The sequence below is a fragment of the Astatotilapia calliptera genome, chromosome 2, assembly GCF_964374335.1.
Source record: "Astatotilapia calliptera chromosome 2, fAstCal68.1, whole genome shotgun sequence".
NCBI classification, from domain to species: domain Eukaryota; kingdom Metazoa; phylum Chordata; class Actinopteri; order Cichliformes; family Cichlidae; genus Astatotilapia; species Astatotilapia calliptera.
This window is the reverse complement of record NC_137423.1, coordinates 33,554,780-33,577,936: the sequence shown is the minus strand read 5'-3', so window position 1 is coordinate 33,577,936 and position 23,157 is coordinate 33,554,780. Positions and strand designations below refer to the sequence as shown.

Genomic DNA, 23,157 nt, shown 5'->3' with positions numbered 1-23,157 from the left:
AAAATGCCTTAATAAGTCTTAAATTGGATTTTTAAGAGTGTACAGTCAGACTGTGTAGGAATAATTGTTTGCATTCCTGGTTTTTCATGACTATAAAAGTGTTCACTTTGTTAAATATTGGAGTCAGACTAGTAATCAGAGCGGCATTGTTGAGACTTTGCCTGTGCATCCAAATGTCTTGTCTTCTTGGGTGCTAAGGTTAAATGCTTGAGCAGTTCCAGCACCGTAATTATGACCACAATCACCTGATGAATATTGTGACTGAGTTTATCAACCTTAGATGACTGCCGTTTTTCATTTAGAGGTTTTCCATTAGTATTGAACCCCGTTTCACTGAAGCAGCTTTGCAAGTAATTTTTTACTCAAATCGAGACTCACAGGACTGAATTGGGGGGGGGGAATTAGATATGGAAATTAAGAACACATTGGGGAAGATTATCCTCATTGTAGGCGGTGTTATTTGAATAATAAAGTATAATGCAGTCTGACAATACCCCTCCATTTTCTCTAATCTGCGTAATCATAGTTTAGTGAACAAAGTACAAAGCATGTATCATTGTAACCTCCAAAATGGGCTTTAAAGTATTCCTAAGTCCTCTTCCCTTCTCTTTCCACCAGCCAATACAAGGGGTCCTCATTGTCTGCTCATATGTCCTCATCACTGATGATGCTTTTGTCACATAATTACCAGCATGCACATTCAGAGAGTACAGGGAGTGCACACGGCACACACTGCACACAATTACCATCTTGTAATTGCGATCTATCAGGCGTTGTTGTGAAGCGGTGATGCACACGCTGTCGGCTGTGCTGCATTATCAGAGCTTAGGAAATGACAAGACTATTTATAGGGGCTCTTTATCCACTTATCCTGCTGTTGCCATTGTCCTCGGGTGCAACGGGCAGCCCTGGTTAAAGCTGGACTGACAGACGGGTTGGTCAGTTGGATACTGCGGGACATAAGTGTGTAAAAGTTTGGACTCTATGGTGAAATGAAGTAATAAAGCACCCCCTGCAGGAAACTTGTTGGTCCTTAGCTGCATTATTAGGACTTCTCCTGACTCTTTAAACTCCCAAAACAACAAAAGAGCTAATATTTTATCATGACAGGCTCCTCTAAGCCACTTGCTGAAGGTATAAAATCAGGCTAAATGATGTAATCTAAACAGGTTAAGGCTATAAAAAGATATTAAACTCTCCATTCTGCAATTCCCCTGTCTGAATTATAATTTAGAAATGGCAGTGAAGGGGAAACCGTGGAAGTCAAAACATAGAAAGCTTTAAGATAAAGATTTAAGATAAAACTGCACCTGAGCCGCAAGAGAAATGCCAAAATCAAACCCATGGAGAGCTAAGCAGAACAGTGCACAGTTTATCGGGTTGGGTTGTATGACAACCAGAGGCACAGGAAATACTGACAGAGCCAAATATCATGAATTGAGTCAACAAAGAGGTTGATTTCTGCAACAGGGCAATGATCCAAAGCAGAGCTCAAAATCCACCTTGAACTACTTACAAGAAACATAAGCTGAATCTTTTGGAGCATCCCTCTGAGTGTCTGACCTGCACATCACTGAAGATCGGAAAATCAGTTGGGAGACCTTGGAAGTGCTGTGTGTGCAAGGGGTGCCTAAAAATATCTCAGAACTTGAAGAGATCTGCATGGTAGAGTGGGCAAAATTTCCCAAATCGGGAAAAGAAGGACTCTTATCTGCTACAAAATGTGTCTGAAGGCTGTGATAGCTGCCAGCGAGATACAAATAGCTTCCTTCCAAGTCATTAACATTTGAAGGAAGGCTAATATTTTAATACTTTCTGTGTTTTCAGCACTTTTCTTTACTACTTTAAACTTATAAATTAATTGTTGCTGATTTACTGGACTTGTGTACAAGCAACAGATTTATTGAGCTTTTAAACAGGCAATTTGTTCAACTGTTGCAGTTTTATCTTAATTATTTCAATTAAGGCATAATATTTTGTTTTGTAAGGCCCCTGGCACACATCTGCTTTCAGAGCACGAGCCAAGACATTTCTGTGGTCAATTTACTTTCAACACACCAGTGATCCAGTAATTAAAAAAAGGGAAATATTTATCCATATAATTAAATGTGATGTTTGCCACCTCGTGTAAAGTAAACTGAGAGGAAATTGTCAGTTGATATGCTTTTCAAGAAAAGAAAAAAAAAAACGAGGGATAAGAAGATGTGAAGGACACTGTGATGTATTGGAAGGACACTTGGATCACAACAACACTGAAGTGCTCAGAAGATTTATTACACCCTTTACGTCTTGTGTCTTCTCCAGGATCAACAACCTATAACCATTTCGTGGTCTGCACACTCATGAGAAAGCCAGTTACGTGTATGCATGAGTGTGCTGCTAATGTTTTCACATTATTGTGTTCAGATATGTTTACGTAATGGTGAGGTTCGGGCTCTGGGGAGGCCGTTGTGTGTTTGTTCTATCCAGGTATGCGTTTACAGCATTGGTTGGAGCAGACCTTCCCATAGTGTGGGGCCCGCCCCCTAGGGGGGGGGCGCAGAGCCATTGCAGGGGGGGCGCGGTGTGAAAAGGGGGAAAAAAACAAAATGCTTGGACACTGCAAGCATGGGGCGCCCACAGAAACGCATATGTTTCCAAACCAACTTCATTCTAAGCCAAAGACTAGAAAATATGGTGAAGCATGTCTTCCCTTTGGTTTCACCTGCACAAGTGCCGAGGTAGGTCTCCCCTGCAGAATTGGTTTTCCCTTTGTTGGGAGCAGCGCTGGGCTGTTTAAATCACGGACAAACAGGATCCCACAGTTGCTTATGTTTTTAAACCCATTTTGCACAGAGAGGCATTTTTTGAAAAATGTATTGATAGCAATGTTGAATATTATTACACATGAAAAAAAAACAACTACACGTAAAATAATTACACCGAGACGCCTCTGCCTTTCTAAATAGAGGGACATTAACTGCGTCCCTATGTAAGCGTGTAAAACCTGAAGATAGTCAGATTAACATTATTTTGTCTCTATCTGCCATTCTGCAATTCATCTCATGTAAACAATAACGTGAGGCACAGTGTGACGTGAGAAAAGGCACATACCTTTGACGTTGAGTGATGAACTCTGTATTCCTCGTCCACAGGTAAACGCAAAAAAGGAGTTTTAAAAAAATCTCAGTTTTCGGTGATTCAAAACGCCGTTTACGTGTGGACGAAACAGCTGCGTTTTCAAAAATACCCGTGTAGGTGTGGACATAGCGTAAAAGAGTTAGTAGTTTATTTTATTACTACCTGTAATTTATTGCAGATTACTTGTATTTGCTTAATTGTTTACTAAATGTTTGAGGTGTGAAATAAACTGCAATGGAGCAAAATATGGGTGTGTGTGGTTGGAGGATGTGTTTGTGCACGCGCGAGAAGGGGGCGGGAACATTTTTCTTGTAAAACAAAGGGGGGCCTAGCAAAAAAAAGTTTGGGAACCACTGGGTTGGAGTGTGTTTGGGATTACTGTCATCCTGAAACGCTGTTGTCATTCAAACTTATTGCAGGTGGTACTGCATGGTGGATCAAAATCTGATGGTACTTTTCCTGCATTCATAATACATTGTTTTGACCACTGGCTGAGATCGCCAACACCACTGGCTGAAATACAGCCACAAACTGTGTTTCATCTCCTGACCTCCTCTGTACATATTAATGATTTAATCCAATCATTATTTGCAACTCTGCTAAAAAAATCTTTTCCCGCTCTGCACAAGTTAAGCTCTTATATGTTAGTACTGTAATCCTAAACAAAACAACTATGCACACAGCTTTACCCCTGACATTAGTAAATAAGTACTTAGAAATCCTTGGTTTATTAAAAACCTCTACATACTGCATTAATCTTTCTTTCTTTTTTATGTGACCTGAGATTGCTATGTCCCTTCAAAACAAAAGCAGTTGTAAGAGTAGTATGCGAGGTTTATTAAAGCATGTTTGGTGTTTCTGAGAATGGACAAACTGCATGATGTATCCGATCATGGCTGCAGTGATACAGCATTTCTTCACTTCTATGAAATGTGAGACACATATATGAACTTGATAGACATCCAATTTGTAGTCCAAAGGATTTAATATGATGTTGGTCCACCTTTTGCAGTTGTAACATTTTCCACAAGGTTTCACAAGCAGATTTGTGAGGTCAGACACTGATGTTGGACAAGAAGACCTGGCTCACAGTCACTGCTCTAATTCATCCCAGAGGTGTTCTATCGGTTTGAGATCAGGACTTTGTGCAGGCCAGTTAAGTTCTTCTACACCAAACTGGCTCATCCATGTCTTTATGAACCTTGCGTTGTGCACTGGTTTGCAGTCATGTTAGAACAGGAAGTACCATCCCCAAACTGTTCCCACAAAGTTGGGATCACAAAATTATCCAACATGTCTTGGTATGCTGAAGCATTAAGAGTTCCTTTTGTTGGAACTAAGGGGCTGAGCCCAACTCCTGAAAAACATTTCCACACCATAATCTCCCCTCCACCAAACTTTACTCTTGGCACAGTGCAGTCAGACAAGGACTGTTCTCCTGCCAACCACCAAACCCAGACTCGTCCATCGGATTGCCAGACAGAGAAATGTGATTTGTCACTGCAGAGAACATTTCTTCACTGCTCTAATGGCGTCATGCTTTACAACACTATATCCAGTGCTTTGCATTGTGCTTGGTAAGGCCTGGATATAGCTGCTCGGCCATGGGAATCATTTCCATGAAGCTTTGTATGCTTCTTAAACTAATCCGAAGGCTGCATGAAGTTTGAAGATCTCTCCGCAGAGAGCTGACGACCTCTGCACACTATGCTCCTCAGCATCCACTGACCATTCTCATTTTACTTGGCCTACCACTTTGCTGATGAGTTACTGTTGTTCCCAACCACTTCCACTTTGTTATAATACCACCAACAGTTGACTGTAGAATATTTAGTTGCGAGGAATTTTCACGACTGGACTTGTTGCAAAGGTGGCATCCTATCACGCTGATATGCATGAGCGACCCATTCTTTCAGAAATGTTTGTAGAAGCTGCCTGCATAACTAAGTGCTGTATTTTATACACCTGTAATGTAATAATGTGTGTATGTGTTAGTCCCCATAGGGAAATAGTTCCTCTGCATTTAACCCATTCACCCAGTGAATTAGTGGGCAGCCACCAATGCAGCGCCCGGGGAGCAGTGTGTGGGACGGTACCTTGCTCAGGGGTACCTCAGGGTAGCCGTTCAGTGGAGTCGAACCCCCGACCTTCCGATCATGGGGCCACCACTCTACCTACTGAGCTATCCCTGCCCCACTGTGACCATGGAAGTGACTGGAACACCTGAATTCAATGATTTGGATGAGTGAATACTTTTGCTTACTTACTTACAGTGTGTGGATGTGTGTGTGAATGGGTGGATGATTGTGTATAGTGTAAAGCGCTTTGGGTTCCTTAGGACCAAGTAAGGCGCTATACAAATACAGACCATTTACCATTTTGGCAATATAGTGTATCATAATCCAGCCTGTGTTATCTTTTTATTACCAGACAGCATTTTTTTGTACAGAGCAGTGTTGACAGAAAGCAACATGCAACAATGCCCTTTATGCATCTGTTGCATATAAATGATTGCAACTTTTCAAGGCTACTTAATCTGCAGGTTTCTATCTAATTTTATTGTTAATCAGCAGTTGAAGTCTGAATTAAGGCTGTCTGTTACACTGTGCATTGCTGCTGTCATTCTGTGAAGCCTCACTGCTCACACAATGAACACAGCAGAGAGAGAGCAGGTGCTGTGCCAGGAGTGCAAGATGTCATTGTAAAGCAGTATGATACTGTACATGGAGTTTTTGCAGTGCCTTAAAAAAAGAACAGCTGAAGGGGCATTGAAAGTGGCTAAATGTAGTGACAAAGTGACCTCAATGAGGTGAACGGAAGTTTGAGAGAGAGAGAAAGAGAGATGTTGCACAAGCTGAGATTAGTTACAGTTCCTCATTTAACAAGAAAAAAACCCAACAACATATCCAAATCTTAAAATTCAACAACAGACAAATATCTAAATAGCTGAATATTTGGGTAGAGCCCCAGTACGCTTTTAATTTTTCACCTATCCATGCTGAGCTGAGCAATTTCTCCTCAATTGCAATTTCATTATTTTGCTAAATATTTGTTGTTGTCTTAGCGCAGCATTAAATAACGCAGGTTTGAACTGGGCAGTTACCTTTTAAGTTCAGCTGCACATTGTGTGCTACACCTCTGGAATGATCACAATTCACTGTGTGGCATTTTCAACTAAGTAATGAATAATTTACTGTGCTCCAGGAATTCATTTATTTTTTGGCTGAGTTGTGTCTGCCTCTGCTGAAGAAAGGCTGAGAGCCAGTACTCCAGAGAAATCACAAGTTGCCATAACTACAAGTGCTGAGGTCTCTGTGTAGTCCAGAGTATAGCCCCAGAGAGGTGGGCAGTAAGCCGACCATGAATGACGGCTGAGAGCTGTGGAAGACCACATCCAGCAGGAGCCGGCTGCCTGAAGCGCCCTTTAGCCAGAGTCGTTCCTCTGCAGTGTTTGCTCGTGTGGGTTGAATGGCTGATGGGTTATCGTATGAGAAAAAGAAAGCTATCAATTATTCACTTAATGTCAGCCTGGGATAGATAATGAGACAAATCGCACGACGACTACTTAAGGTTGACTTTAATTCTCTAGTTCTCTTGAATTTAGATGCTCTTTTTCTCCTGAAAGCAAGGTTACAAAAGCAATCCTGTGTTTTAGGGGCTCATAATTAAGCTAAACTAAAAGATAACATGCACAGTGATCGGAAATTGAATAGAAGACAATTGCTGTACAAGGAAAATTTGGTTATCTTTTTGCACATGCTTTGAGCGTAGTTACAGCTGAACTTTACTTGGAAGACTTCTTTTTTTTTGTACTCCTTCACACTAGAGGGGCTTTGCAGTAGCACCAAAGTGTCTCTCTCTGATAGACAGCCTAATTCATACAGTTGGTGTTTTCATAATCCCCCAGAGGCTGTCTTGGTGTGCTCTCTGTCTTGTTTATTCCACTGATGTCCTCTCCACCCACTGCTACCAAAGAAGCCAGACCACTGCAGCCTAATGTCTGTCTGTTGTTGTTGTTGTTGTTATAGCTCTTCATCCCTCTGAGGTATCTCATTGGTTTCTAGGAGTGTGTCGGTATAAAAGATACACACGAGTGTTTTTAATCTGGCCCCCGGGATCACTGGTCCCTTGTCAATTCAGGCTATACAAATGTGTGTCCAATAATGAGAACCTTTAAAATTGATTTAAAACTGCTGTGTTTGTCATGAGTTGGTGTTTGTAAATCTGTGCACGTCTGTTGAGAGCTGTTTTCATATCCTGCAAAGATTTGAGGAAGGCAAGGTCTCGAGAGAGTTTTTGCTTAATGAACAAAAAGTAAAATGGCTTTGTTAAAAAAAATCACACTAAGTGGGGAAAGGTGCTGTTTGGAGTCGAGCTGTAAAATGAATAAGAGAGAAAAGGAAAAACTAAAATCCAATCTTCAGGAAAAAGAGCCTTCATGTTATAGTCACCAACATGTTTTTACTTGAATCATAACTCAAGACCTGATTTGAATTTTTTTTTCAATAAAAAAACATATTTTTTTATGTTTGTTTGCTGCTTGTTTGCTGTATACTAAAGCATTTTCATTCCAGTGTGTGAAATAGTTCTGCTCTGTCGGGTACACACGGTGTCCTTGGGCTTTAGGGCCTTGACACATCAGTCACAGTAATATTGGACGCTGAAAGACTGGTTAAAGAGCCAAGTCCACGGTCCACGTGTAACTGAATTACATGGACATGAAAAACAAGTATTTACAGAATACCAAATAATTAAATAACCACCGACACTGAGCTAGAGTATTGCTCAAAAGTCTTGAGCCATCTATTTCTTTATACTTGGCTTCAAAGGAGCCACAATTTCTTAGATTTTTTAAAGCGATCTTCAGTAATAGTTCGTCTGATAACGACTGTGTTGAGTCTGTTCCTTCCCATTCCATGCAAGGCCACCTGGGTTGGCTGGAAGACTGTTTACTTAGCCTAGCAGGGCGAAGCTGAACTATGGACACACATACACTTACACTGATAAGCACACACTCATCCCCCTCCCTTTCCAAACGCCTTCGATGCTTGTTTCCTGCGGGGGAACACGGCAGGTCTGTGTGCCGCGCTGGAATGGTAGCGCTGTGCAGGGCGGCTGCTGTGTTCGCTTCGGATTACTCCTCACCCCCCACCCAATCCCGTGGCTTGTCATGTCTTTCACAAAGTTGTGCTGTGGACATTTATGTGCTTTTTGTGCAGAGGAGTTTTTTTTGTTTCCTGTTCTCATGCTGTCCTACCATGGAAGCACAGCATGAGTAGAGGTCTCTTTTTTTCCTCTTGTACTTTCCCATTGTAGTGTACATTTCAGTGTTTTTCTGTAACGCTACCGATCTCCGACCTGTATCCCCATGTGATGTCTGTGTTGTGTGTGTAAGGTCAGGGGGTCCCATTTCACTGCAGGGCAACCTGCATGTGGCGAATAAAGCTTTGATTGATTGATTGATTGATTGGTTGATTGATCTGGGTTTCTGAAGCTCCTTAAAAGTTTGTGTTTGGAAATTGGCTACATTTTTACCCATTTTCCATCCAGTCCTTATACCTGACCATTGTTTAAGCCACTTAACATTGACCTACGAATCATTCAAGCATAAATAAGGTGCCTAACTCAATGTATGAAGCACTGTTGTCTTCACATGTCAACTAAGTAAAGAACCTATGTTATATTGTATCATTAGGCACTTACAAGCAGCCGGCCACAAAAATAGATATTTTGTTCCCATTGCTTTAGTTCCCATGTGACAGGCATAAAATAGTATTTTTGCACCAACAAGGTGATTCCTAAAGAGCTGAAAAACTGGCACGTCAGTCTGCCGTGTGGTCTGCATTTCTGTATCTGCTTCACTCATTTAGTGTTGGTTCTGTCTTTTACACCAAAATGATAGGTAACAGATTTTTTTATTTTCATATAAACTCAACTTAAAGTGAATGATGATATTCCTCTTTAACTGCTGGATGTTAATAATGTCAACATATAAACTTAAAAGATGATGAATTGTAAATCTCTAACCAGAAATCAAGGTAAAGCATCGAATATTAAACCGCATGTCTGGAACAACAACTCTTTTCAGGCGATGGAAATTGGAAAAGTAGAAGGCAAAGGAAGAAGTTGCAGGATTAAAAAAAATATAGCAGAAATTCATGTCCTAAGGAAGAAATCCAGCAGAGACCCGAGAGATGATAAGTGGACTGTTTCTCATGGTGCTTTAAATAACGTCTCATTTACACAAGCACTTTTTTCTTATAGATAAATGCTATCTAACATTCATTAGTAGATAACCTGCTCTACCCTGATGAACTGGTCTGCAAATCAGTGGAAACAGGTCTCCTTGAGTGAAGAATTCAAAATTGAAATTTTTGGTTCAGATACAACCATCTATAAAACAAGGTGGAGGCTTCGTCATGCTTTTGGCTGCATTGCAGACAGTGGTGTTGGGGATCTGATTTTGATCCACCAACTTGAATTAATTTGACTGACAACAGTTTCATTTTTCGGCATGAGAATGATCTCAAACGCGGTGCCATTTCAATAAAAGCTTGCGTGGATAGAAAAACACAAATTGTAGCACGATCGGTCATTGATTATTCCTCCCCGGAGCCTGGACCTCAACATTATTAAAGCTGTGTGTGATCATCTTTTTTTTTTTTTTTTTTTTTCTCTTTTGGCCTGTCCCGTTTGGCTCTTTTGCCATCAGAATTGTTGTCTAAAGGCAAAGAAAGATGCCCAACGGATTTACTTTACCAAACTGACCATCCCAGCCTTGCCGTAATGGTCCATTTGATTCACCTTTTATTGTTTATTTTATTTTCACTTAATGAATACGGGACAGACTTGACTGGGGGAAAGAAGGGGAGAAAGAAAGAGGGAAAGAGAAACAACTGAGAAGAGGGACGGGGGAGAAGGGCAAAAGACAAAAACCAACAGAACGGGCAGAGAAAAAAAATGCATATATCAATCACCTGGATCACCTGCTGAGAAAGAAAAAAGAAAGCAAGCAGAAGAGAACAAGAGTAATAGAATAAACAACATCACAATGATATATGGGAATATGACAGTAAATACTAAATGTTAAACATTATTGTGCAGCACATAAGATCAACAGAACACAGTGTGCTTTGAGGTAGGAGCCAAAAAGGGTGTAGTTTGTGGGTGTGATCACCCGTGTGTACACCTGTGAGCATGGACGCGCTTGTTTTTTGTTTTTTTAAAAGGTTCCTTCATGTAATAATCTGCTAGAGGGTGTGGGGGGGCCACAGCCCCGTCCTCCAGGGCGTGAAGCAGGTGTGGAGGAGATCAAAACTCCAGACATCCAGAGGCCCCCAGAACACAAGAGACCAAGGAAGACCAACAGAGGGGCAGCTGCGCCACTGTCCCGGAAAGAGCTGAGGAGAGTCCCAGATGAGGGCTCACTCAGCAGCCGCGGAGCAGAAGCCAGGGGGAGTTGCAGTGACGCGCCCGTGAGCTCCGCCGGCAGCCAGCCGTGCCTGAGTGACCGAGCCCCAGGCCGAGAGGCCGGGGGCACCCCACCTCCGAAGTGGCCCGAGCGAGCCCCAGGCCCCAGGCCCTGATAAGCGGCCGCCAAGGAGTGAGCCGGTGTGTACCTGGACGCCCATCCCCGGACACAAAGAACCACCAACGCACCGATGTCTGAGGGGGTCCGCCACTGGCAGGGGAAGTGGTGGTAGGGGGAGATAGGCCTCCAAACCTTGGAGGGCCTGAGATGTCCCCAGAGAGGTGGCGCCTGACACCCAACCTGACATATAGACACAGAAATACAGGCACACACAGATACAAACATCCATTCCCACCCTCATGCTCTCATATGCACTCACTCCACACTCAACCAACGTGGAGACAGACATAAAGAGACGTTGTACACACGATCACACTCCCCAAGCGTACTCTACAAACCGAGTCTAGGTGCCCCCGCCCCTGGAGGGGGGAACTGCACCCAGACCCAGGTGGTGTTTCCCTTTTCCCTGCGGTGGGGGGAGGCAGACCGCCCCGACTCCGCAGCAGCAGGAAGGCTCCACACTCCAGACCGCAGTCGGACGGCCATCTCCTCCTCCTAGTCCTAGCCCCCCTGCTCCAGCAGGTCGCAGAGAACGGGGGTGAGAGAAGACTCCAAACCTCCCTCCACCCGCTCATTGTAATGTTGATGCATGTGTGTTCTAAGGTGCATTTAAAACCCAGGAGGGCTTGGAGCTACCTGCCAGAGAGCAGCAGGTAAGCGCATGGTCCCTCCTGCTAGCCCTCAATGTCTACGTGTATTTAAAATTGAGAGGTGGGCAACGATGCCAGGGGTGGGGTGTACACCCTGATGGTACTTTGGACTCCGTGTATCGTCCCCACCCCCAAGATCCTATATGTATGTGTAATGAGAGTGTGAGTAATGTGAATGTCTAAGTTGTGGGATAAAATTGAGGCAGAGGCAGCCAGAAGGGGACAGAGGGGGGGGGGGTAGCCTCCTCTGCACCCTGGTGACATACCCCTACTCCAAGGCCCTGCATGTGTGGGTGGTTGTGGTGGAGCGGGAAGAGGGAGGCAGCTGGAGATGGGGAGGGAAGGAAGGGAGGGGCAAGTGACCCCTCCCTGGGGCCAGCTCCCCCGCTGACCCCAGTAGGCACCCCCATACTCCGCGACCCGCCAGGGAAAGGGGGCCCAGGCCCATCCAGACCGGGCCCAGTGCAGCAGCGCCGCCCGGCCCCACAGAGCCCGGGACAGTCCACCCAACCCCACCACAGAGAAAACTGCACCCACCCCACCATCCACTCATTTTCCAGACTACATAAGACAATAAACACCCAGGCTGAGATCTTCCTCCACCTCTCCTGTATCTCCCCCTCCTGCAGAGGGAGCTCCTGAGGAGAGGAAAGCTCCTGCAAGATGTGACAATCTCCCCCACCAGTTGAAGAGCCCCACAGGTGGCTCGACGCACCGGCGGCACCCTGTGTGTGATCATCTTGACAGAGAAAATGTTTGTTTCAAGAAACTGCTGTACCCGTTTTCCATTTCTATAAAGAACTGAGGGCCGGCTCAAGACTTTTGCACAGTGCTGTATTTTTCTGAAACGTCACACTCAGCTTGATCTGGAAGTAGCTGCCGCTGCAGCCGGTGAAGCTGTGGCTGGATCTGCGTGCCATAACAACATTATTATGAGATCAAACATACTGAAATGTGCCAGTTCTGATATGTTCACACTCAAAGCTTAAAGCATTAGGCACAAAAGTTGGCAGAACACCCTAACACACACAAGTTAGATTAGCATTTTTAGATTATATGCTTTACTGGTTGTGGAGCTGTGATAACAAAATGCAGGGTCTTTGACATTGTGTCATTTAGTTTGGCTCTAGCTCAGAGTGAAAGTTCAGTGAATTTTAAGGTTATTTGGCTGTTGATACGGTGCCCTTTTTTGTATGAAAGTAACTCTGGCAATGACCAATGCGAATCTGGTCAGATGGAGAGCATATAAAGCAAAAAAAAAAAAATTAAATAGCTGTCTGTTGTCCCTGAGATTGTGGCGCTAATTTGGCTTAACAATTAGCCCCTTCACAAATTAAATGCATGCTAAAAAATGACAGCTACCTTGTGTGTTTAAGTGCAATACCAAGAAGTCATTTATAAGCATTTGTATGTGATGAGTTAGAAGTAAACGGGCAGTTTGACTGTTGCCGTAAAGACAGTGCATAATGGCACCGATGCTAAAGGACACCTTGTGCATATCTGTGAAACGCCAGCGGCTTTGACAACGCAGCAGTATTTGAGGTCCTTTCATGTTTATATGTTGCATCTGTTCATGTTTTTCTCTGCCGTGCCCTTGACTGCTGCGAAGTCAAGAAAGAAAATGTAAACTTACACATTCACCCGTGCAGTGCCTTTTCTTTTCTCAGCTCTGCCTCAGTATTTGTAGAAACATTTGCATTCAAACTATCTGTGCCAAAAAGATTATGTTGTGGATTTGATTCGGTTGACTGTGCATGCATACATGCATTTCCTCAAATGCATGCATTGAGAGGAATACAGTGACCTTTTCACTAAATAAGCTTATAAATGCACGCAAACAGCGGAAGATAACTCGCGTTGCGGCTTTAAATCATCCGTGGCAGCACTGTTGTGAAGAAAATACTGAGCACGGAGTTTAAAATGCAACCGACCATTTTACTGCACATCAGTGAGTTGAGCCTGTTTGTTAAAGGAATAGAGGTCGCATAGTCAGAAATTAATTCAAATGAGATGAATCGAAACTCAACACACTGCTGTTGTGCTTCTATGTTCGAACTTTAACACGTGTTATATATATCTAACACTTCTTAATAATTTAAAGCACAGTTTATTCTCGCAAAGTAATTACTTTTGGACAGACGTACTAGTTGTTGTAACTTAATGGAAGCCTTCACTTTGATCCGATTTGTTACAGTGCAAGAATAAATTTAGCCCAAACAGATGCTTACCCCCAGTCTCGGAGTATACATCTTTTTCTTGGGTGTAATGCGAGTTAGGATAATTAAGCTGCAGGACCTGACGTTAGATAATGGACCGCGGCAGTGAAAGGCGTCCATAATGACCGATGAGAACTCGGGCCATTGTTGTTAAGAGCGTGGACGCCAAGATGCAGCCGCACACCGCCAGACGTATAATCACAGATCCTGTAGATAGTCATACGAAGTCATCAGCGTGCGGCAAACCATTTCTGTCTACAGTATTTTTCTTTCAGACTCCTTCCTTCTCAAACACCCATCACAAGCAGTTACTCTAAGATGGACACTTATACACTCCCCCGTTCGTTATATTGATCCATGCTTACACAAGCATTAGCACTCACTTAGAATGAGAGGCATGTCTTCACCCAAACTCAGGAGCACCGAGCACAAACACATCCATACAAATGGACGCAGCCGAGTTTCTTGTGTCACTCTGTGAAATACGCACTTGAACTTGTCAGGATAAAAACATGGAGCGCATAGACGCTGATGTATTCATCCAGTGTGTGTGATTTAACGAGGCCTGCTCCGTCTCGTCATAAATCATGTTAATAATCTGAGCTTCCCATTGATTTTTAGTTTTTAAGCCCTCCCCCCGCCCACTCTGGTGCATTATTTGACATCTCCAGCCTTTCCTTCCGATTTGATGAACTCCACTCAGACGCACGCACACACAGAACTCACGAATCCGCTCTTCCTTTTAGAAGTCTTTATTCATCTGCGTAGAAAAAAAGACGACAGACCAATAAATGGAATAGCGTTTTGCACCCTTTTTTTATGTTTATACATAAGAGTGTTTTCATTATCACATCTGAGGGTGACACTTTTAAAGGAAAAGGATCTCTACACAGAATGAAAGGAAGCTTCAGTGCTTTTAAAAAAATTAAAAAAAATAATAAAACAAATGCAAAAAAAAAAAACAACCCTAAAAAACCCACACCGGAGCTCTTCCAATATTACTGGTACACTGTAACACAGGTTGAAAAAGAGAAAGAGAGCTACACAAAGTAAGACTTAGGTTTCAACACTTACAGGCTCTATCTAAATCACCCCTCTCCACTCTCCCCCTTTATTTTTCTCTCTCTACCTTCTCCTCTTCCTCTTCCTGTTAATCTCTGGCTGTATTTTATTAGCGTCTTCTTTGATGTTCCTCCTGCCTTAAAGTACATTAGTGTGGTCAGCGAGAGGCGGTCAGAAAGCAGGGGGTCGCTCGTTTCCCTGTGGTTGTCTTTGAGTTGAATTGCACAGTGTAGCGGTCAGGCTGTGATCCCAGTCACCAGAACATAGTGTCTATGCTGTGCTAAGGCCTATAAAACCACACGACCTGAGTCAACTTATACGTTTCACCTCCCAGAATGCACTAGATCAGGTGTGATTATACTAGTTGTTTTAGTTTCTCCAATTCAGCTAATCTTTATTATAATACAAGTAAATGAATTGCCTTTGTATATGACAGTGTAAGAGGAAAGGCCACAATTTCATTGTTGATCTAAATTAACTGATTAAAGAGGACCTATTATGCGCTTCCCTATTTCAAACGTGGGCCTTAAAAAAACTAACTTCAAATTGCTCTGTTATTTTTTTGTTTCTACTCTTTGATCTGTTCATATCAAATACGAGGCGATCTCTATAATATGGTCATCACAGGCACACAGCTCTAGTTGTGAGCACAGCACTCCCACCAGTCTGCTGTTCAGACCCTCTGAGGGGCACAGGAAAGGGAGCTGAAGTGGCTCATCTCAGACAGTGGGTGAACTGAGGGGCTGCACCGAGATAAATGACGGTAATTTTGGATTGTAATTCATGCAAAGCAACTCTGGTGCTCGAAGAATAAAAATATGAGGCTGGAAATGAGCAGAATAGGTCCACTTGAATCATCTGGTCCATACAACGTGAGGCAATTGTGGAAAAACGTCTGTCTTAGATTCCTGCACCCTGGGGTAATGTCTTTGAACTGCTTGGTTCATTTAACTAACAGTAAAAAGAGATAAAGATTTTCAATTTACTGAGTAATAAGACTGAGAAAAACTGCAAATACTTAAAATTGGGAAGCTGCAACAGGGAAACATTTGGCATTTGTTTACACAGAGGGATAAAATATTAAAATTTTTAATTTTGGGAGTTTTACAGTTTGGTCAGGTGTTTTTAACTGATTCCTGATTCCTGTCTGGTATTTTTGCTGTAGTCAATCAATATATTGTAAGCCACTAATAGAGGTCTTTATATACAAATCATTCTTACTCTCTTTTTAAATAAACACAGAGAAAAATATTTTTCCCCCGCTGTAGTCGAATAGATTTGTTAAGAGTGGATTTTAACAAAGAGTAATCAGACCAGTGCCGTTCCAACTTCCACCAAAAAAAGTGTCAGCTGCTAAAACTTATTTTTAATTAAGAAGGTTTAGCCATCCTCTAGAAGATAATGGGTTACTATAATAAGATGTGTGATTAGGATTCTTTCATTTCATTTGCAAAGATAATTTAATAATGACACCAGACCACAATAAAAACTGGGTACATGCAGTGCTGAAATTCCAAGATGAAGTTTTTTTTCTTCCTTTTTTTTTTTTTTTACAATAATAGTCGTTCTTGTCAGGCTTGTCTGTTGTCCTGTGGTCTTGGCAATCAGTGTATTTTTTACTCAGATTGTCTCGCCGTGCTTCTTGTCCTTGTTGTTGTCCTACCGATGTTTTTAAAATCCTGAAATGTGCTGTTTATTTTAAAAAAAAGATACACGAGGTGAAAGGTAACTACCGAGAAATGTTAAATTCATCTTTGAATTTCAATGATCACAGGCACCTGAAAACAGTCCTTGAAGGAAGCATGCACTCTGTTATCACTCGGCATGTGCTGAGTGCAGTGGGTACACTGTGGGCAAAAACTTCATTCTTTTTTTTTCTCTTCTTTTTTGGACTATGATGTCACATTATTCCAGTTGTCAACCCTCTTCTTTAACCACCCACTCCCTTCTTGATCCCCCACCTTTTTTCCTCTTTGTGTGCTTTTTTACCTCCTGCTGCTGCATTTGTCACACGCCCTTTTTTCCACTTAGCTCCCCTTTTCTGTCCTCGCTCTTTGCCTGAAGCCAACACACCTCTCTCTGCGTCTACATTCCCCCCAACACAGCTCCGCACCCTCTTTTTTTTTCTCATCTCCTTTGATGTTTTCTCCATCCATCCATCTATCCATCCATCCATCCATCACCCCCACCCAAACACATGCTCTCTCTCTCACTCTCATTAGTCTCCTCGTGCTGTGGTTTGTGTCTCTCGTCTCTGTCAGAACTGTTATCACTGCTGTCAGCTCCCTTGGCGAGAACAAAGTCGTCCTCTGCTCACAGCACCACAAAAGACACAAGAGAAATAAAAGGAAAGAGCCTCAGCTGAAGAAAAAAAAAAAAAAGAGGCGGAAAGGAGGAAAAAATTAAAAAGGAGGGGAATAAACCAGAGGAAAGGAAGGGGCTTGGAACACATCTTTTCATGTCAACCATGATGCATTGTCATCTGTGGGTTATAACAACCATTGATTTCTTCCTCTGTCATCCCTTTTATCTATACAGCACAAAGCTTACAGTTGGTTGGAAGATTTGAGACCTATCTCTATACACATCAAGTGCCTTTTCCCCATATTATAAATATATCTCCTTCTAAATCAGCTAAGCCTAGTATATCAACCTCAAATAATTTACTGTGTATTATCATTAGCTGAGAAGAACAGTAGGTTTGAAAGACACTGAGATATCCAAAAGAGAAACTGTAACCATTTATAAGAAGCGCTGAAAGAAGGGCCTACTATAAATTGTATTTATACAGTAGAAGAGTATAGTAGGACTTACACTTCTGTCACTCTAGCAATTGTCCAATTAACATAGCAGAAATTCTCTACTTAACAAACCAATCAGAATTGAACCAGCAGAGGCACAGAGGGTACTTTGGAAACCAAGGACAAAATAACCACTAGCCAACAGGGCTTTCGTGGCTCAGGGAGTGCGTCCCTGTATCATCACGTGTAGGCATAATCTATGTCAGGGATGCCACCCTCTCTGTAGCCACGGTTGGTGCCATATGTAACACGATGGTGGCTGGTTTGGCTGAGGATGGTGCCATTTAGGCTGCCAGCTCCGTGACTGCTCCGGTAGGTCCCGTTAGCTTGGGAGGAAGAGGAGGAGGAGGAGGGGAAAATGGTGTGGATGTAGGTGACATCCTCCAGCTTAGGCTGAACAGGCTGATGGGCCATAGCTGTCATCTGAAACCCTGCAGGAGGGGCCCTGATCTCTAAGATGGAAGTGTCTTTCTTGGTGCCTGACTCTACATAGTCATCATAATGTTTTCCTCCCCGGCCCCTGTTGTATGAGCCCGAGTCCCCGGATATGTAACCTGATCTCTGTCCATACCAGCAGAAGATGCCAAAGATTAACAGAAGGCTCACTAATGCTGTGGCACCCCCAATAATCCCAGCCAGTGGCAGGGCTGTTAATTCTGAGTCTGGTCCCTTTTTATCTGAGCCCTCTTCTCCTGAGTGTGCCAGAGCATCTCCAGTCTCTATCTGTGCACAGGCCGGGGCTGAGTCTTTACTGTCCGTGTCCGTGCTGACAGCTCGAGACGAACCCATGCTGGGGCTCCCAAAGGAAGTTTCCTGTCGTAATGGCAGCAGGCAGATGAGGTAATGGGAGCGTGGGGTGAGCTGGGTTAGAAGATACTGCCTCCTTTCTCCAGGTACCAAAGTCTCTGTTATTGAACCGAGAGCTGCACTGCTGCCCAGCCTCAGCCACGACAGGCGGAAGGAGGGTGCCGGCTCTGGACAAAGCCAACTCACCAGCACGCTGTCTGAAGAGAGAGGTTTTACAGTCAGCTCCAGTGCCTCTCCAGATACGTGCCCTCCTTCACCTGGGGGCAGAGGCATAACTAGGCCTGGCCGCTTAGCTCGCAGGGTGAAAAGAGAACCCTGTGTGGGGATGAGCAGAGAGGTAGTGGTGGTGCTGCCATGGGGGACTGAAGCCACTGCTTGACCCCCTCCAACACCATCTTCACCTCCTCCATCTTTGTCTGCTGGGTTCATCCCTATTCCAGTATTAGGAACAGGAGGGGGACCTTCACACTGCTCCATCAGAGAAGTTAGGTCTCTAAGGGCCTGACCCCTTACAGGCTCAGGCCCCTGACAGGTTAGACCCCTAACTGTAACCGCCGCCCCCCGACCGTGCAGCCAGGCATGGAGCCAGCGAAGGTTGCAGCCGCAGTACCAGGGGTTTCCTCGCAGCAGTAGCAGCTCCAGGCTTTCTGTGTCCTTAAAAAGTCCCCGGGGCAGAGTGGTGAGATTATTCCCCGACAGGTCCAGCCTCTGCAGCCGCCGCATCCCATCTAGCGCCCCCCTCGAGATGTGGGTCATACCATTGTCTTGCAAATGGAGTCGCACAAGGTGAGCTGAAGGCAGGTTGGCAGGTGGAGACTGCAGAGCGTTCCTGACCAGTGAAAGCTCAGTCAGGTTGGAAAGACGAGAAAAGGTGTCATCTGCTATGCGTGTGTTGGCCAGCAGGTTCCCGTCCAGGACCAAGCGTCTCAGAGAGGAGAGCCCACGGAAGGCATGAGTAGGGATGGTGCTGATTCTGTTGTCATCCAGTCGCAACTCTTCCAAGGATGTTGGCAGGCCTGCGGGGATGCTTGACAGGTGGTTCCGAGACAGAAACAGCAGTCGAAGCCGTGGGGTCCCAGAAAAGGCTCGGTCCTGGATGCTAACGGTGGATATCGAGTTATCATCCAGGTGTAAACGTTCTAGTAATGGTAACTTGGCAAGAGCCGACCGCGGTAACGTTCGTATATTATTATCCTGCAAATGGAGCTCCCGTAATGAAGGCGGGAGGTGTATAGGAAATTCATCCAACTGGTTGGCATACAGGTAAATCACTCGTATGGAAGTGCTGCGTTCCAGCGACGGTGGCAGCCCGGCGTTACTCAGGCGGTTGCTCTGTAAGTACAGGATGGCAGCCGTTAACGGCAGCGGAGGAATAATGCTGAGGCCACGGTCATTGCAGTAGACAAAACCCTCGTCGCAGCGGCAAACCGAGGGGCAAACTATGCCCTCGTCTCCCTCTCCCGTCTCCATGGCAATTGCCGCTGCCGCCAGTTCCAGCACCTCAGCCAATAAGGTGAGGCACAGGAGGAGCAGGAAGAGCCAATCGCGGAGTTCTGCAACACTCTCAGCTGCCATGGTGGCGCACAGCTCCTGATAGGAGAGAAAATGGAAAACTGGATCAAAACAAAGTACAGACACTGAAACCCAATGATTCTAAAATGAATGAAGAAAAAAAAATTCATTATATTCAAATAGGGAAGCAAAAAAGAAGGACGAGACAGAGCGAGATAGAGTTTCGCTGTGGGGTCTATCTCCAAAATTACTCGACCAAAGTGCTGTGTTTTCTACCTGCTGATAAAAGTAGAGTCTCTTTAAATCTCTAAAGTGCAAAAGATTTGGGGATTGAATCATCAGATGCACTTATAAGAAGCTGCCCACTATTATATGGGTCAGGGCGACCAAGCAAAAGACAAACGCACATTTAGAGACAGAGTGTGATGAGGGGTGGATTGACTGGACGAAGAGGATTACGAGAATCGGAGAAAGCAAAGGGACGACAGAAATGGAGAAAATTGGACAGTGACATTTGAAGGAAGGGAAAATAAGTGAAGAGGAGTTTTTTTTTTCTTCCACAGAGATTAACTGAAATGGAGTGAGTGACATGAAACTAAAATGGAGGCGAGATCGGGGAGGAGGAAATCAGATTAATTGCCCACAGTCCAGTTGATGGCTCAGAGAGTAGCAGAACTACTAAACTTGTTGTTATTGCCCTATATCTACCCCTAATAAATATATATGATAAAACTGAAGAGAATATAGAAGAAAAGCAGAGAAATTTAGGTTTCATATTGTATACTCAGAAACACAATTTATCTATCAGAGGTCGTGACCAAAACACACACTGAGAAATTTGCTCACACAAATAAACAAATGTACTGAGCACAAAGCATTCACATACAGAAGTCTCAGTACAAGCTGACATGTATAATGCATGGTTTCACTCAGTTGTTATTGTTCGTGAAATTTCTATAAATTATTCAGGAAAGTGGTCCTGAAATCCCCAGAAATGTTTTAGTGAGATGTTTTACAGAGAAGCATTTTTCTGCAACATTAATAGGTTCCTTGGTCGATGTTTTATGATTTGTCTCCTTGCAAATCCTTGACACCAACATCAATAACATGAATTTACAATTCAGATAAAATGATCTCCGTACGTGCACATTCACGGCTCACTATATTTAGAATATGAAAAATATACAGTGGTGAAAGTTGTGGAAATTGCATTGTGGCGTCCTCGTGTTTGAATCCTTTCTTTTAAGTAGCCCGAGGCTGGAAAATGTGCCCTGATGTGAAATGCCTGACATGATTTGACAGCACATTTGATAAACAAATCCTCTAAAGGCAAGTTTTTTTCCCCCCCCCTTTCTCCGCCCCTTCTGCACATGCATGTTTGTGCGTGTGTGTTTGTATGTGAACTCTGTGCTACATGTAAAATTGCCCCTTGGCTGCAGTCAAAATCCATGCAAAGCAAACGAGAGATGGCAACAATAGTTGAGAGGCAAGGAGGGAGGGGTGGAGGCGAGGAGACAGATGGACAGTAGGACAGTCAGGAGGAGGAGGAGAGAGGGGGAAATGAGTTCCTGGCAGTGAAGACTGAAGTCACTATCAGCTGGAAAAAGAATAATGGCTCCAAATATTGGTTTGGTGTCATTTTTTTCTATTCTGTGAGATGGATGTAAAAATAGCCGCATTTGTGTACCTGTACATGCTTGTGTGTGTGCCTCTGATGCATGTGTGCGTTTGTGTATGAGAGAAAGATCTGTATCAACAACAACTAGCTCCTGTCTCAGCTCGACACCGGCAGCATTTGATATGTCAGGGTGAAAAAGAGTGTGTGCCACCTAATTCGACGTGGACCCAGACTTGATTTTTCTCTTTTCTTAATAGTATTTTTAGCTCGAATCTGACTATTTCTTTCCCCGGCATGTGAGAGACAGAAAAAGAAAGAAAGAGGTACACATACACACAAGAGGGGCTGTCAAGGTACGAGCTGAGACCATATTGGGATGCTCTATGAATATCAACTAGCATATGTTTCAGTGCCACACTATCCCTGCTTCCCTTTCATAAACATCCTCTTGGCACAAGCTGGCATGTGTGTTTCTTGCCCACATGCCAAGGTTTCCCATCGACACGTTCTTTTAATGATCCTGATTTTTCTCTCGTCTCTCTCCCCTCCCTCGTCCATCCTCTCGCTCTCTCTCTCTCTCGCTGCATCTTTATCACGCCGTGTACCTCTCCAATCCGCCCACCTCCCCTTGATAATCTTTCATTATATCTACTTTCAGGTTTGTTTACAGAAGTGTCCGTGCAGTCATCCTCCTCCTCTCCTCCCCTGTTTCTATCTCTCTAATCCTCTTTTATCGTTTCCTCTTCAGTCGTCCGTTGATTCCTGCACACTGAGATTGGATCAATCGGCTCTCCGCTTCCTCTCCTGTCCTCTCCTCCACTGCAACTTAGTTTCTGTTTTTCATTTAGATGCACCTCTCCCCCAAATCTCTTCCTCCTCCACCACTCCCGTCTCTTTCTTACTCCCTCGGCATTCTTGCCTCGGCATTCCCTTTCCGCTCCCTTGTGTTTTTTTTTGTTTTTGACCCCCCACTTCCCACAAACATTTTAATCATGTTCTGAAGTAAAGGAGCACAGAGCTGGTGTGTGTTTTCTAGTGTCTTCCTTCCTATCCTGTAGCTCAAAGCAAGATGTAAGTGTAGTGTTCCTCACTGTGATGAATGAAGTGTACGTGCGTGCGTGTGTGTGTGAAAGGTCTGATCGACCCAGGATGTGATTGCCAAGGGCTTGCTCACCTGTTCAGTGTCTGTGCCTTTCACGCCTGCCGCAGCCTTGTTTTTCTCTATCAAGGATTTGTGGAGGGGAGTATTAGTGTTTATATGGGTTATTGAGGATGTTGCTGTGGATCTCTGCGTGTTAGCACAATTTCAGTCTCCTTCGAATCGTTCAGAAGTGTAGCCTCTTTCCTTCGGGCCGTTGAATCTTCCTCAGCTTGGGTGAATGATGATAGGGATGATGATAGCCTGTACTCCAGGGCTCCACAAGTAGCAACACCAGCATGGCTCAAAGCCGCCTCGGCATCCACATTTGTGTCTTCTTTGTGTGTGTGTGTGTGTGTGTGTGTGTGTGTGTGTGTGTGTGTGTGTGTCCTGCTGTCAAATTCTCTCTCTCTTGGTAAGGGGCTTTTAGGCCTGCCAACTCAAGTCATCTTCAGCAAGTGTCCAGAGGCCTAATTCTGAAACAGCCACCCCCCCCCACACTCAAATGCTACAGTTGGGCAGACAGTCAGAAGATGGTTGTGGGCTCAAGGGTCCTTCTTCGAAGTCAAAAGCGACCCTGGTTACTCATGCAGGCAGTGGGTCATGCAAAAATAGTACTGTACCGAGCGGCACTTGCTTCAA

General features: G+C 44.0%; 2 protein-coding genes across 4 annotated transcripts in view; one reads left to right on the top strand and one right to left on the bottom strand.

Annotated features, from left to right (window-relative positions):
• macrod1 (mono-ADP ribosylhydrolase 1) overlaps window positions 1–23,157 on the top strand; it is a 157,974-nt gene that overhangs the window by 30,871 nt on the left and 103,946 nt on the right. The window lies entirely within an intron of this gene.
• Window positions 17,369–22,692, bottom strand: flrt1b (fibronectin leucine rich transmembrane protein 1b). The gene is made up of 2 exons (XM_026143652.2): window positions 22,552–22,692; window positions 17,369–19,837 (listed from the first exon to the last, which is right to left on the bottom strand). The coding sequence occupies exon 2, from the start codon at window positions 19,820–19,822 to the stop codon at window positions 17,621–17,623; it is 2,202 nt and encodes a 733-aa protein (XP_025999437.2). The 5' UTR covers window positions 19,823–19,837; window positions 22,552–22,692; the 3' UTR covers window positions 17,369–17,620.